This window comes from Medicago truncatula, chromosome 6, assembly GCF_003473485.1.
Source record: "Medicago truncatula cultivar Jemalong A17 chromosome 6, MtrunA17r5.0-ANR, whole genome shotgun sequence".
NCBI classification, from domain to species: Eukaryota; Viridiplantae; Streptophyta; class Magnoliopsida; order Fabales; family Fabaceae; genus Medicago; species Medicago truncatula.
In genome coordinates, this window is record NC_053047.1 from 15,586,601 (window position 1) to 15,604,439 (window position 17,839).

At 31.8% G+C, this 17,839-nt stretch overlaps 1 protein-coding gene across 2 annotated transcripts; it reads right to left on the bottom strand.

Moving 5' to 3' along the window:
- Nucleotides 1–2,286: 2,286 nt before the first annotated feature.
- LOC11444345 (uncharacterized) lies at nt 2,287–5,485 on the bottom strand. 2 transcript variants are annotated; one of them, XM_024785768.2, is made up of 4 exons: nt 5,061–5,198; nt 3,592–3,793; nt 2,782–2,807; nt 2,287–2,685 (listed from the first exon to the last, which is right to left on the bottom strand). In XM_024785768.2, exons 2-4 carry the CDS (start codon nt 3,745–3,747, stop codon nt 2,484–2,486), a joined length of 384 nt encoding a protein of 127 aa, XP_024641536.1. In that variant the 5' UTR covers nt 3,748–3,793; nt 5,061–5,198; the 3' UTR covers nt 2,287–2,483. The 2 variants fall into 2 exon arrangements, with proteins under 2 accessions (XP_024641536.1, XP_003619105.1); XM_003619057.3 differs by having other exon boundaries at nt 2,323–2,685; nt 3,592–3,801; nt 5,061–5,485.
- Nucleotides 5,486–17,839: the final 12,354 nt, after the last annotated feature.

The window sequence follows — 17,839 nt, forward strand, 5'->3', positions numbered from 1 at the left end:
GGACATATACCATATATGAATGATTGAGTAATCACATGCATAGACCGGAGTCACAAAAGTTCAGAAATTTTGTCAAACTCTTATTTTTCTATTATTTCTGGAAAAAGAAAAAGTCTCTCTTTCCAAATTAGTCCATTTCATACTGGTTAGATTTTACGGTCCACAAATTGCAGCTTAATTTATTGTTGTGGGTATCAGAATTGAATTAGTTAGCTGTCCATTTTTTTGTATCATTGGAACATTTCATTATTCATTTTATTTATTAGATAGACACATCTTTGACTTAGCACCAAAGTTATATGTTGTGTAGTGACTTATGACGTGGTTTTAATTAAATTGACAATTACATCTGTGAGGAGAGAAATCAACAAATAATATTGAAAAATTGAGAAGAGGTGAGGAGAGAAATCAACAAAAAGTCAAAATATATAAATAAAAGGGTAATTGACTTTTGAACAAGATGTATTTTGAACAAGTTCTAGAGTGCAACCTATAATCAAATTATCCTATAATCAAATTATTTTCTACTGTTTGTTATTATATTTCACTTTGGCACTTTCCTATATATATCAATAAATATAATAAATTTTGTAAGAGAAAGATAAATTATATAATTTTATAAAATTATCTTTAATCAAAAAAATAAAAGAAAAGGAGAAAGTAAATATATATTTTACATTCATTTTCCACCGATCCTTCTTTGTTTTTAAGTTGCTAGGCATGCAAATCTGTATTTTTCTCTTCGATGTCATATCTTATCTCTCATGTATTTTTCTTTTCCCCCACGTCTTTTCAACTATAACCATGCAAATCATCTTCTAAAACCAATTGATTTCATTATAGAAGAATATGTTGTCTTTAGATTTTCAAATTCTATTATCTACCAAAGTTGTTATTAGGATGATTTATGATCATGTCGCTCTCTTCAAGACGTTTCGTGTCACTGTTCAAAATTGTGCAAGACAGATTATCAACCACGCCGCTTCCAAGATAAAACAAGCTCATCTACAACTGTTCGATTAACTACTGCATTGTAGAAAATCGTTCGAGAATTACACCTCCAATATGGTACCAAGACCATTCTTTTAATACTGAAACCACTTTAATATGGTACTGTTATCACTCTATTATGGTGTTGAGACCACTCAAATATGGTGTTACCACTTTTCTAATTATTAATTTCTCCAACTATGATATTATGATCACTCAAATATGGTTTTACACCATACTAACGTCTAACTTTTTCAAGAATCGAAGAAGAATATATTTTAATATCATTCATAATTTTGAAGGGACATTATACCGAAAAGAGACTATGATCTTAAATTATTATTTATACGAAGGACATAAAAATATCGAAGGGACTATGAACTTAAGACTATTCTTAATTCTGAAGGTACATTAAACTGAAAAGGGACTATGGTCTTAAGAACACTCTTAATTCCGAAGGGACGGAAAAAAGGAGATGAAGAGAAGAAAGACTTGTCAACATAAGTCAAGAAAGGGAGAAGAGAGAAAGAGTTCCCGACAACTCAATGAAACTCTTTGGTGTGTTTTTTGAACTTAGTGGAGTCCTCTATTTATAAAGAGATTTTGTAAATGTTTTAGCAAAAATTGCGACAACAATTACTCTAATGTATAAGATTAAAATGAAGTTTATCCATTAATCAGTTCAACAACACTTGTGGATAGGATAAAAAGAAACAAATCCACAAAAGTGGAGGAAACAAACTATTAGATTTGAATGATGGAAATATAAGAAATTTAATTAAATTCCTATTCTTATCGCAACCACCATAAACTAAATTTATGAGAAGTGATATTCTCAAATAAAAAAAATAATTACTATTATTTTTATTATTATTAAGTATTTAAAATTAAATACCACAATTTAAACACTATTAAATGAAAAGGATGGAAGAACACTAAATGAGGAACATAACACAAGGTATGGATTAGAAATCCACACATAACTTATCCAGCACTATATTACTTCTATTGAAAAATGTTATCATTCTAATAAGTCAATAAATAACCATATTATATTGTTGGACCGTGATTATATTTCTAAGGGCTCGAATGCCTTTTAGAAAGGCTTAAGCGCCCTCCATAAGGGCTCCTGAGGCCTAGGCGTGCTCTTCCAGAGGCGCCGCCTCAACTAGCTTCTAGAAGCATCTAGAGCTTAGTAAAAAGACATAGGGCCCAGTTTGCTTGGGGCTTAAGTTTCGTAAAAACAAGTCCACAAAGGGCTATAAATACCACCCATATGGAATCATTCTCAAGGTATTTAATAAACAGTCTAAACCCTAGATTCTATTATTGTACTCCTGCAAGTAAAATTGTTTTAATATTAAATTATGGACAATATGTACTAGTGTAAATGTTAAATTGTATTTACTTACAAACATTATGCACATGTATAAGGACACCCTAAGCACCTATTAAAAAACCAACATGTAGTAGTAGCAACTATTGGACTTTCATCATTGTGAATTATTTGAACTTTGATCTTCATTTTTGTTGCTATTTATGTGATTCTCCATGATTTTGCTTTCAATTTTCTTTCCACTTGATGACCCTTTCTCATAGGTGTTGAGTGCAAGTTGGCCAGAATAAAGCAATAAACCAAAAGAGTTTATGCCATATACAAATGTAGCAAGGTAGCATAAGCCATTTATTACCGTTCTGTAGTGAGACAAATATCAAAGTATTGTTAGATATATTTTTATATAAATTATGAAAATATTAAGGACTCATTTGCGATAAGTTTATGGAAGGTACCTTATGGTGATTGTTATCTGGCGAACCTGAGAAAGCATTAGACATTAATGTGTTAAATTATATGTTGCAACACTTAAAAAAAGTTTTACAAAGTTACATTTTATAAGTAATATAAAAAAAAAACTCGTGTGCATTTTCTTAAGTGCTTTTGTTACGATTAACTTAATACATTTCTTGTATATATAACAAACTTTTAGGAAATGATGTGTCCTAGACTGACCCAAGACCCAAAACTCCCTGTGTGCTAAGCCCGAACACAACAGACTTATCACAAACCCAATCGTGTCAAGGTTTTCCTTCCGAACATAAATGCACTACAATGATCGCCAATTTCCACGTTGATACTCACCGTTTGTAACCGTCCCTTAACGACTAATCCAACAACTCTATCCTCAGTTGCATAAATAGGTCATAGAACCACAACGCAAGGTACACAATTTCTAACCATTCAATATATTTCACTCTAATTCTCATACTAATTTAAGCGGTGCTTGCACGTACTCCCAACTCGCATCTTGACAAAATGCTGATTGACTCATGCCAACATTTATGATCACCCTAGATCATTATGGATTAAAAGGAATCATAGGTAGTTAAGTTAAAAGCCCATGGAAAAAGCTCAAAAATATGCACCTAATTTTTCTCCTTAGTTGTAAAATAAACACATTTTCTAATGAATTGACATTAAAAGTGTCAAAAAAGGGTTATGGACTTATGGTCCTCATACGAACATAACAATGGTAGATATTATGATCATTTTTAACCATTCATTCATAAAAAAGGACACAAGAAAAGAAAAGATATACAAACCGAGAAATTGTCTGAAATTGTTTGGCGATATAGAGATGCTTCAATAGTTGTTGTAAACCTATAGAGAATAACAGCAATAACACCAGCCATAACTGCTCCTAACAATGCTTTATCTGGTGAAGGTGGATTCTTAGATTTCTTTCTAGTTGATCCCATAAGTCCTTTTGTGCTATTCAATGATGACTTCTTCACCCCAGAAGACCTATATTTCTAAAATCACCAATCCATTTCATCAAGAATATTATGTGGACTCAATTGAAATATAACATATATTATAGAAAAAAATCAATATATAATAAGTGGTGTCATCATTCTGCAAAATAAAGTGGAAAGTTAATGTATTTAAACCAATTATTAGACCAAACATGTTAACTGACTCAACTTTTTCTTATTTATATAGGACCAGAGCTAGTATATTTTTAATTTACACCATAATCATGCTTTGAACTCTGATTTTGTGTTGCCCAACAAAAACATAGTTTTTTTTCCTTGTATATCCATAATGATTCATGCATGAAGTAAAACTTGATCAATGTCTCAAAACAATATTCCCTTTGTACCAAAATAATTGATCTATTTGCAAAGTAAATGACTTTAATTTATATACAAAATTAATTACTTTTTTCAATTGTACCTTCTAATTAATATTATTTGCACCACTTTCAATAAATATCTACCAATTTTCCTTAAAAAAAAAAAATATCTACCAATTTGTATTTATGGCAAAGGTGAATGAATACACAAATACATGATAAGAGCATGAAAATTTTAAATTGTTGGGATCCACATAAATTTACTAAATTAAAGAGCATGTGTTGGTATCCTATTTTAAAAATTGACTGTTTTTGTCGCTTTATTATATTTTTGAAATAAAAAATTGATGATTTAATATTTTTTAAATGATGTGATATATTATATGATGAGAGGTAAATATCAACATTGGTGAAACCGTAAGGAAACTCCCTTAAAATTAATTCAAAACATGTATATCATCTTAATTGATGGAAGGATTAAAACCGACGGATTTTAAAATAGGATGATTAATTCCATAAAACTACAATTAAATTCAATATTTATAAGAACCAATTTCTTTATAGAAGGATTGCTAGCAATTCTCACTCTTTTTTTTTTTTTTTTTTTTTTTTTTGGTTAAAATTCACCATTTTTAAGGTGAATTATATTGGGGTGGCTGGGGTTCGAATCTCGACCCCTACATATAACAATATTTATCCCTAACAATTGAGTTACGCTCACGGGGCTAACGATTCTCACTCTAATGTTGGTTTTTTCAACACTTTGTCTTGGAACCTCAATAAAATATTCCAATAAAAAAGAGAAAATTTGAAAAATCGTCAAACTACACACACACATGTTTATATCTTAAAACAGAACACACATGGAGATAAATTGTCAAATTACCATAAATTGAATGAATAAATAAAATCAGAATATACAACAACAAAACATACCAATTGTTTTGCTCTTTTGATCCGGCGCTGGATAGTGGGAAATAAGAAAACAGCAATAGCTACTGAGAGAACAACACTGATAGTTACTTGGTTTGAAGAAGACTCATCTATAGCATCAAAAATAGGGCTTAATTCCACTTTTGCAGTGATTAATTTATTTAGCAACGGTAAAAATACTTCTTGAGAAGGATTAATGGCATAAATAGTGTGAGAATTATGATGAAATTTATGAAGAGGAGATGGTGAAGAAAAGTGGTGGGTTGTTAAGGAAATTGGGAGGTTTGTGAAGAGAAATTGGTGATTGTGGTGTAAGTGAGAGTGCAACATTTGGATGAGTAGGTGAAGGAAATATTGTAGTGATATTAAGATTCTTGTTCCTAAACTTGAAATTAATCAATGAGAAGGTTTATGTGTCTTTTTCATTGGTTTTGTTCTTCACCTTGGATATTTTTGAGAATGGAATAAAAATCTGAACATGTCTTTTTCTTGTGTTGATGGTTTTTGGTGTATATAATCTATACCCTTTTCTCACTTGGGTACTATTATCTTCCTCCACAAAAACTTACAAAAATAAATAAACAAATAAATAAAATTCTCCACCTCCTCAAAACAAGATGCTTCTACTTTTCATATAACTCTGGAAAAATAGGCCTTGTGGCCTCTGGTGCGGGCTTGGCTTGGTGTCGAAGGGGTCGATTCTCATACTATCTCAGATCACTTTGTGCAATTTATTGAATATGCAGGTGGCTTGAAATCGCGTCGATCATTATTTCATTTGATTTGGTTTCAATGTGTCTCGGTTTTATGGAAAGAACGGAATGATAGGTTATTTCAGAATCGTCACAGTTCTATACCACTATTGCTAGATAAAGTAAAATCAAATACTTTGTGGTGGTTGAAAGTTAGTAACATAGTCTTTATTTTGGTACACATAGTTGGTGGTCGAGCCCGCTTCTATGTTTGGGCATTGACTATCCTTGATGTAATTTTGACTGTGTTGTAATCTTTTTGTGATTGTTTTGCCACGTCTTGTGCTTCAACAATTACAGTATTTTTAGTAATATATTCCATTTTTGTTTGTTAAAAAAAAAAAATTATATCTAAAAAATTATTGAACTTTCATTCATTAATTAAGAACGATATGAGAGTGTAAAAATTAAGGTGGCAAAACAAGTCCGATATACCGAATTAGTTTTTTTAACCCGATGTTTCGAACTTGTCTTCTTTAGTTGGCCTGCTCCACTTACTCGTTGAAAAAACTGGGCAGGGGCGAAATGATCTCGCATGCCAACTCGTGAACTTGCTCTTTTTTTTTTTGTTTAGTGGGATACACAAAATTTAAAGCGAAGCGGCCCGAAAAACCTATTATAACCCAATCTAATAAAAAAACATTTATATAATAAATTTTGGTTGATTGATTAATTAGAAAAATAATCATGTGTTGGATTTAATTTGAGATTCAATTTATGTTTCTGGGTTTATTTTGGAATTAGTTTAATTTTGGCGGATTTGTTTTTATTTTAAAACTTATTTAATATTGTTGGATTTATAATTGTGCCATTTCCAAACCGGTAAAACTTATTTCCCTCCTCCGACTAAACTATTCATATGTATATGAAAACAAATATACGGTCGTATCGGACACAGAATGGGGTCAATAAAATTTTAAAAAAATGATATAATTCAATGTAATCACATTTGTTGTTTCGTATCCGTGTTGGACATTGACACATGCCAGAGACATACCTTCAATAAACTCTTTTAGCGGTATCAATGTCTTCTTCTATCTTTTTTATTTTTATTTTTATTTTTTTATGCCTGATGTGACTTGTATGAACATCATGTCGTAGCTATGGAACCTATTTATCCAGCAATGTGATTCTTTGTTGATCTTTCTATGGGTTTCAAATGGGAAATAAATACTCGTGAGCACTCACAATTGTTCTCATTAGTGTTTGAATTAAAACTATGCAATTAGATTAATCCATGTAGTGTTCCTAAAATAATTTTACATAATTCCAATTTCATAAAGTTAAACAGTATAATATTTCTCTCTTGCACAGTGTTACAAGCATGCATGCAAAAAAGTAGTTAAGGTTCCATAACTACAAGATTACATTACATTTGATATATTTTTGTTTTTGGTGGTGTCCAAGGTTCGAACCCTAAACTTTATATATATTATGCATTGTCCTTAACAACTGAGTTAATTAAGCTCACGGGGACAGCTATATTTATAATATAATAATATTAATTCAATTCTAACAATCTTATTCAACAAACAAAAAACCTCTTTCTTCCTTTAAACATTCTATCCATATCATGTACAACTCTAAGGGTGTGTTTGGATTGAGGGTTTAGGAGGGGAAGGGAGGGGAGGGTTTGTTTTTCTTTTTTAAATTACGGACTAGATAATGTTTCTCTAAAATAAATTAAGTGTGAATGAAGTATTATATTATCATTTATCATGTTCATATGTTAACTCTTCAAAAAATATTTTATAGTGTTCATAATTTAAAAATGAAATCTAAACCCTCCCTTTCCTTCCCCTCCTAAACCCTCCATCCAAACACACCCTAAGAAAACGAATAATAATAAGCTCCTTGTGATCTTGTCGTTCTTCCTTATTCTTCTGTCATCTTATTAGTCTCCCTTGTTCTTCGCTCAACCCGTTTTATCTATAGCCTTGTGATCATGCTATTCTTCCTTACCAGTGTGTATACTCGTTTAAATCTATTCTATATTATGAAAAATACAATTATATCCTATTCTAATTATTTGACACAATGGGATATAATTGTGTTTTTCATACTATAGAATAGATTAAAACAGATATACATGCTACCAAGGAAGAATAACTACATGATATAAGGCTACGGATAAAACGGGTTGAGCGAAGAATAATAAAGAATAACAGGATGAGAAAAGAATTAGGAAGACTGACAGGATCACAATGATATAAATACAACAGATTGAGAGAAGAATATGTAAGAATGACAGGATTGAATGAAAAGAAACATAATCACGAGGCTACAGATATAACGGATTGAACGAAGAATAAGGAAGAATGACAGGCTCACCGTTGGTTTTTTTTATTGTCGGCGGCTATATGTATAATATAATCATATTAATTCAACATACTTTATCCGAAATGTTGAATTAATATGATTATATTATCCAAACAACAATGACATGTTTGTAATACTCAGTTTCAAATGATAAAAACTAGTCATGATTGAAAGAGACTACATGGATTCTTATCTGAAATGTTGTTGGTTATTAATCAAATAAAAGAACTAATTTTAGATTTCAGATTCCATAATTGCAAGCTTCTTGTGCAACCGCTCTTGTTGATCAGCAAATTTTATAAACAAATCTCTCTTAGCACTAGCTATCTTGAATTCTTGAGTTCCTGAATGTACAATCTTCAAATTGTTGCTTGTTCTAATTTTTCCTTCTTGTGATGTATTCTGAAAAAACAAAATTTGTTGCAGTTAGGTATCATTGCAGGCACCTAATCAAATGCTAGTTGGAATTAAGGTTAGAATTGTTAACAATTTTGGGTTACAATAGAGAATAACAAAGAGACGGCTAGGGTTTCAATATTATCAATGACTTAGCATAACATCGATTACAAACAAATATATAATAAAACATAATGGTCTGCTAACTTAGTAATATAAAGGCAAGATAGTGTGTCATTAACTTATTCTTTTTTGGTAAAGAGGGGGAAAGAAAAATGTGTATAAGCTTACCTCAAATTTATGAAACAATGTTGCTATTGATGCTTTCATATTTTTGAGACCTACTTGTTTTTCAATTACCACCCATGGCCTGATAAAAGACAGTAAAGAGGTAGTAAAGTTCTTTTTTTAAGTTAACTGTGGATTAAATTAAAAAATAATAATAACCAAAACAACTTGGAAGCCTAGCTAAAATAATAACTTAAGTCGACGAATCAGACATTCACTTTTTACGGTTGAACAAAAGTATGCCATTCATCAAAATATATAACACATACATCAATGTTTAAGAACTATGCTACCTGCCAGTTGAGGATGTGATGATGTAGTTTTGATCTGTCAAAAATTCACAAAGCGTTTGGAAATCTTGTTCAGTGTGCGACATAATGGCACCCGTGGTATTTATCTCGGACGATAAACTTGGAAAAATGAAGATACTAGCTGATACATGAGTATGTTTGTGTAAGAACTCCGCAGCTGTTGATGGACATAATTCTTTATCGAGATTCCCGATCAAAATCATACACACATTTCTTTTTTCTTCCGACTCTTTATCTTCCATGCTTTCGTCATGGCAGACTAAATCAAAAATGAAAATGTTAGGAAAAACCTTTGTAGATTTATATTATAGAACATTATCGTAAAAATCTAAACATTTGCACATTGAATGAAAGCCAAAGTTGACGAATATGATAAACAAACGTAAAGCATGCTGGAGAGCAAACAAGGTCTGAATCTGTTTATACGAACATGCATAAGGGTCGAGAATAATTAATAAGTCACGTTCCCAAATTCGCAAGTTCTACCAGAAAGATTGTATTTGTATTTATAAAAGACAATAATTTTGAACCGAGATTTACGTGAAATATCTCTTAGAATAGAATACAGATAGTATCAATGTAAGTTACACTTGAATGCAATCCTACTCATTTGCCAGTCCTGTAGCATCTCACATGATTCTACATGTATAGTAAATAAATACTAAAATAATATAAATCTAAATGTTGATATATGATTTTAACATATGAAGAGAACCATAAAACATAAATATCATAGAAGCATAAAATATTTATGAAGAAAAACCCAATGAGTTGAATCAAATTTTAGAATTAACCTCTACTATTACATAAAATGATAGAAACAAACCTTTAAGAGAAGAGGAACCCGACACAGATCGTCTTGCGCGTTGTTTTCCCTGGAGAGGAATGTATGATGTCAAACACAAAAAGACATCCAAAAATCTTATACTATTAATACAAATTTCTCAACAAAAAAACTAAAGGAAACTACTTTGCGAATATAAAGATACATACACTCATCTTTTCCATTCTTTCGAAGAATCCCATTTTGGTCTTAGTTTTTGTTCCTTTGTTGCAGTGCGCCACCAACTCTTGTCTAGAGTTCGATTCTATTCTCCTCCTTGAAATCTGCAAGAACGAAGCCAAAGCTGCAACGTGCTCTCTTATTGGCTGCACAATGCAAATGTCACCAATTCTTGCTGCAGACAACTTCCCCTCATTTGGCCCTTGTAGCCAGGATAGGTTAAAGGTGCACAAGCACTTTTCGTCTTTTTTCTGAGAATGATTGTGTTCTTCCACCTATTAAAAACATTCATAATGAAACAGAGATTCAGTGTAAAATTTACTAAAAAAGAAACAACTCATATCTGAAACTTCAATTCCTGATCCTAGATGTTGCTGCTACAACAGTTATCTTATCGTTGATGGGCAAGGATTCTCTAAAGTGAATAAAGTGTAAAGTGAGAAAATCAAGAATTGTTATTATAAGAAACTCATGATTTGTTATGATGTACCTACAATATCCCTTTAATTTTTAAATTAACAGTTGATATTGTCCACTTCACAGTTTAAAGTGAGTTGCTTACTTCATAAAGTAGCACACAAGAAATGCTTCTAGGTTATCTAAAGTTAGGTTTAATAATAAACTTAATGCATAAAATATGTTTACAAGGATCTATCCATTAATACATGCATTTACTTACAAGAATAATATGATTGAGTCCTAACCATAGTCGCATAATTCGTAATACGTTTTGGTATGTGGTACGGGTTCAGGCACGCGTTACGTAACCTTCAAAGAATTGGGTACATGGGAGGGTATGCATAGTCCGTACGCTATTGCGGTTCGCGGTACATGCTAATGTATTAACCGGTACGTTATGAAAAAAGTAATTAAATAAACAAAAAAATGATTAAAAATATTAATTTCATAAGTAAAATTCAACTTTAACAATTTTTCAATAATATATTAATTTCTCAATAATATAATTTTTATTTAATCACGTCCTTTTTTACAATTTTTTTATTTATGTTACTGTACTACTTTATTTTTTTCGGAAATTTTACCCCATACCCTCACATGTGTACCTTAACCCCTACAAAACACTAAAAATTCCAATTTTACCCTTATTATTCACTTTGAATGTTCACTCTCACTTTTTAACTTTTCCGAATCTATGATGAATTACCCCAAATAACATTTTCGATAGACTAAAAGTAACAATTTTCAGAAAACTTTATACAACATTATTTCCATGTGAATTATTTTTCTTCTGGAAGACATAATATATATTTATTCAGTTTGTTTAAGTTTTACTAACTCAATTGAACTAACTGTAAAAAAAAAAACAACAACAAAATGACATGAATAAGAACAAAATGCATTTTGGGGTAATTACAAGGCTGAAACGATTGACAAATATTTAAAAGAGACTGAGGAAGATTAAAAGAGGAAGTGGGAGCTAGGTTACTAAATTTTTTTCCAGAAAGTTTGTGAACTAGGCAACTCAATAAAAGGTGTCTGATTATATCACTTACTCTATTTTGTTCTCGAAAAGCTTAAAAAAAGTCCAGAGAAAAAAAGATGGGGTAGATTTTAGTTTATATAAAAGGGCGAAATTGGAAGTTTAAGACAAATGTAAGGGTAAATGTATAAATGTAAGGGTGTGAAGTAAAATTCCGATATATTTTTTTATATATTTTTTCTTTGACTTGAGGGTTAAGTATCTTTATCTCCTGCATTGGGCCTTAATTATTCTTTAAACTAATTTTTCACTCGTCTCCATCAACATTTGAGCAAACAGACGCTGGTAGACATAAAAAACACAATAGAGAGCAAGAAAACCAAGGGGCTGTGGCCGGAAAACATAGATATGACCGGAAAACATATATTTGTCGACGGAAAATGAAGATCTAGTGACGAAAACTCTTTCTTTCATCCTCAAAAGGCCAATTTATGTCTCTTGCTAGGTTCGTACGAATTCTGTCTTTGGTACTTGGTTTCCGGAGGATTAGACTGCGAATTGAGATAAACCAATTCGTAAAAGAACCGTGAACCGGTATGCGCGAGCGAATATGTGGTTCTTAACCCACTTTGGTGAATATGTTACTATGGTCCTAACCCTTCAACCCAAAGACCTAATAAGAAATGTTTCTAGGTTTTCTAATGCTAGGTTTAATATTTACACAAAACTATGGATTATGAAATAGCGTGCAAAGACCTAATAAGAAATGCTTCTAGGTTTTCTAAAACTTTCTCAAAACAACATTTAAAAAAAATGAGAAAATGATGAAGCAACCAACCGTATCAACAACAGCATCATAGAAGCGAAGGCCATTAGAGTTGAAGCGCACCGAGGCGCAAACCCTAACACCGTGAACGAGTTTATGACACTCGTAATCCTGAGCTTGAACGGAAACTGGTCGGAATCGTTTCTCAAACTCATGTAACTCTTCCAACGAATGGAATAACGATGAAGGGAACAAATTTTTGTATACATCATTGAATTTTTTGTAACTAACTTGCAGTGTTTCCTTTTCTTGCAGCGTAACCATGACGACGTACCAAGCATCGTCTTCGTAGTTTTGATACTCTGTCACATAATTATGCTTCTGTTCGTGATCGGTTAAACTCATTTCTTTCTTCGTCGGCATCTCCATCTCAACTTTGGTGTAGAAGGGATCAACTTTGGCCCCCTATTAAAAAAGAACGGAGTTCCTAAACTTTACCCTTTTTGCAAATGGCCAATTTGGACCGGTCAATACCTATGTGACACCCTACACACTTAAAAAGAAAATTGTAAAGTCAGTTAATTAGTGATAAATGAAACTAATTAATTCAAATGAAGAATAAGGAAGGAACAATGATGATTTTTTTTTTAACAATGATGATTTGGGTGTGAGAGGGATCCCTCGTCTCTCAATTTGGTTTTTCGATTTGGTTTTTCGATTTGTGTTATGTGAATGTGTTTTTTGATTTTATGGGTTGTGTTGATTTGGGAATAAATGATTTGGTTTTTAATTTCGATGAGTAAGGATGGATATGAACACAAAGAGTGCGAGAGGTCATGTTGATTTGATGGGTTTATGGTTGGTGGTACTGATAATAAGGATAAATATGAACACAAAGAGAGAATGAAAGTTAGGGCATTTTGGTTATTCTCATGTAGAAAATTAGAATGCCCAAAAAATGATGTTGCATTTGTCCCAACAATGCATATGTAAACATATGAGTTCTCGGAGATGAATTTTTGAGTGTGACACTAATTTCTCTTTTTTTCAAATATATTCACATGTATTGTTGTGAATTCGGACTCAAAACTCACACCAATGAAACTATGATGTGTGGAGCAAAGAAAAGTACGTAGTAACCAATTTCAAAGTAAACACAAGCAACAACAATAACAACAACACCTAGATCTAATCTAGGAATCAAAGTGAAAAGCTCAAAACCACAAGCATAAGATAAAGTGAGAAAAGAAATAAACACACCAAGAAAATGTTGACCTAGTTCGGTCCAATATGACCTACTCTCGAGGAGAGAGCACCTCTCCAATTCAATAAGATGAAAGTGATACAAATGAGTTACAAAAATTAGCACAAGAGCTCACAAAGAACACAACCTAATTTCTACACATTTTTCATGTCACCCACACTCTCAATAAATCCTAAGAGAAAACATTAAAGGAAGATTTTTTATCCTTCCAATGGTGAAATTCTCACTACCCAAGGTGTTTACAATGTTTCCCAACCCTCAAGAGAACCTAACTACAAAGACATTAAACCCTAAAGTTACCTCATTTGTATTCCTAGGTTTCTCTCTCAAAGCAACACAAAAAAAAATGAAGAAAGAAGCCTTAAATAGTGTTCAGCATCTCGCAGCATCGTACTACGATATCTACCATCGTATTACGATGGAGCAGGTAACAATACAGTACTATGCCTTATCCAACAACATCGCACTACGATATCTCCCATCGTACTACAATTTTTCCAATGCCTACACAAACCTGAACCATCCAAAATCGTACTACGATGCCTGCCATCGTACTACAATTTTCCATAACTTCAATATCCAAATTTTGAGTCAATTTTTCAACATGTATAAACTATGAAGTCACAAAAAGCATCTATTCAAAGACATATAGTTACCACTTCTATTTAAGGATGAGAGAAGGTGACATATTAATCTTCTTTGACATCACTATGGAAATTTGACTATTGCGAGCTATTTGAACTTGGACCTTCTTTCATGTTGCTTAATTTGTTGTTTTATGTAAGATTCTCAGATAAGGAATTAGTTATTAAGTTCAATTAACTTAATTCAAAACAATATGATATACTTAACACATATTACAATTAGAAAGGTCCAATCATTTTTCCAAGGGAGGATTCCAATTTGATTTATTTGCAAAATATTCATCTTCGTTAATAACCGCAAGAGTATTTTCTTTCAAACAAAAAAACAATGATGCATGTCATGATTCTAACACGGTCTAGATTTTAACTAGGTACATACTCTGAGCACCTATTCATATTTGAATTTTAATTTAAACATCTTTGACCCTTTAGACTAGGTACTCTTGGGCACGTCTCCATACTCGTGTTTATAAAAAAAATCTTCGTACCCGAGCTCATATCATCGTGGACAACAAGTTTGGTGTTTGTCTATGTACTATATACCCACATAAACGCTCGTAATTGCGTCTATTACCCGCACTTTAATAACAAAAAGACAATAAATAACAAAATATATCACAACTTAATTAAAATATAACCTAAAATCTTTTAAATCAACTTATAAAATATTACACAGTCGAGCATTTAATCTAATAAAAAAGATCTAAAATATAAAAAAAAAATGCATATTACAATGAATACCAAAGATTTAGGTTAATACACTAATTTTAGTATTAAATAAAATTATAGATATATTATATATAATGTGAGGGCTGAGTCGGGCTGGACACTAGGGTAATCGTACTCACTTGCATATCCGTTCAAATTTGCGCACAATTAGCTAGGCATTCAAATTCATAAAGTTTCAAGCATGCACACAAAAATATAGCTAAGAAGGTTCCGTAAAGTCTACCTATTGTAAATTTTCTGTCAAATTAAAGGAGCTTATCACTGCATTTTTTTACAGCTATACTCGATATCGATTTGAATGTTTGAGGGAAGAAAGAAGATTTTGATTTGTAGAATATGATTGTTAGTATTCAACTAACTTCTATTAATTGAGAATATAATTCAATACTATTAGTCTATTACTAACAATCATATTCAATAAACGAAAAACCTCATTCTCCTCTCAAACATGCATAAATAAATAAAATAAAAATCATTATAATGGTTATTCACTACGAAAAAAATATAGTTGGAAAAACAATAGTAACATGTTTACAAAAAACTCATTACCTTGTAATGCTTTCAGTTTCAACGCATGCTTAAGATGAAATACAATTGTCATGTTTGGAAGGTTATATTAATAATTCCTAAATAATTATTTATGAAACAGTTTCAGATTTCAGATACACTTTCCTCCAGAAATGCAAGCTTCTTCTGCAGTCGCACTTGATGATCCGCAAATTCTGTGAAGTAATCCCTCTTATCACTTGCTATCTTGAATTCTTGAGTTCCTGAATTTACAATCCTCAAAGTGTTGCTAGTTTTATTCTTTCCTTCATGCGGTGCATTCTGAAAAAACAAAATGTGATTACATGTTTAAAGGAATGCATTCTCATCAAGGGACCAGGTGCTCGCGCAAAAGTGATTAATGTGACGATCCTATAGTCTTGACACACGGCCATGCTCTACTATCGTGCCATTAAGTTCTTCTTCGTTGGAAAAGAGGAGGAAAGAAAAATGTGTATAAACTTACCTCAAATTTATACTTGGGAAAGATAAATTAGCTAAATATATGGTCTGTGTGACCACATTGTTTAAGGTGCGTGACCACTATTTTTTCAGAAATTAGAACTTGTCCGTCTTTAGGCGTGATAAACTCGCAAATTGTAAAAGAAGTTATTTATTGTTGGAAAGACTTTTAGTGCAGTGATCAAATTAGATTAGGTATGTTGGACCGTTAACATTAGTGATTAACGACTGCTAACCATAACTTATGTGAATTATTTTATATCAAAGGCGTAACCACAATTTCTTTCCCTAACCAATTTGTTTTTCTCATTATTCCTCCACGTGATATGAGGGAAGATAATATATTTGGACACACTTGTGAGCAGACTGATGTTAATAAAGTGGGAAGTGAAGTATCTTGTAAGTTTGACAGACTTTACAATACTAACCAAATCGAGGAAAACTTAGTTTTTTGCCATACAAACATAGAATAACAAAACTTATGGGCCCTCCATGTTTATTGGAGTCTAAAACGCGTCTTTGATCTCATACGAGGTTTGTGCATAAAGATGAACACTTTGAAAACCTAGATAAAATAATGGTGACGCCTCCTAATAATTGTGGTCACATTGCTCATTGTTTTGGTTATCTAAAATTTTAAGATGGAAAAACTTTGTTTTGTGTCATACAAACAGAGAATCACAAAAGTGGTCACTGCTAATATCTAAAATTAGTGATTGTGATTATTTACTCACCTCATAACATTAAAATAAACCAAAAAAGCACAAGAAAGATAACATGACTATTTACTGATTGAGATTGTTTACTAAGTATGTCATTAAACAAGCTCCTAATTTGAGCTAATAATACATGGTTACAAGTATGTTAATACACCATATAGAAGTAACCTCTAGTACATATGTAATTAGATCATCATTAATCATCGAAAAACTCCATCAATCCAGCATAGATAACTAGTTACTAAGTATCTCTGCAATGCATATGATCCATGCTTCCCCTACAGTCTCTCTTGTGAGGCCTCTCCTTAATTCATGACTCAATTTCTCCCCATGAATGGCTAATTGGAAAGCTGGATAGTAATACACTTTACCAGTAGTGTACTTTGCCAGAGTTCCTACACAGACACGAAGAAAAAAATTTTTACTTCAAGTATAAGATCATCAGCACACAAGACTATATACTTAGAAGACTGCAAATGCTGATAGAATTACATCGGGACACGGGGATACATCGTTTGTTTACAGATATAACTACTACAATCAACACATAACTCGTGAATTCTTTTTAAGCATCTATAGACCAGTTCATAGTCAAATAGATCCATGAGTTAGAGTATCAGTTTATAATTAAATCATAGTTGAAGCCCATAAACTCATGCCATCAAGTCATCATAAAACACTACCACAACTGAAGAATCATAAAATATATCAATCAGAAATCTTCCTGATTCTAATCAAGAGTAATAGGTTTAAAAATAGAATGGCATAACGAAATACATAGAAATTGAAGGAAAATAAAATACATAGAAATTGAAGGAAAATAAAATACCTAAGGAGGCTATGTCAGTGTACTTATCACTGAATGCATACACATTTACTGAGATTTGGTACTTGGAAAACTCAACAGCCATTTGCTCATAAAATGGATCTTCACGTAGTCTAAGTCCATGTTATTTATCTGTCCCAAATCAATACACTAATACACTATAAGTCAAACACACAGAAAGATGGAATAGCCATTTCACTCTTCCAACCAATTCCACCACTCAATGCCTCTATCCATTACATAAATATCAGATCATCAAGCAAGATGAGTTTCTATTGTCGTGTAATAAAATTGATATGCAATGGCAAGGCTTGTG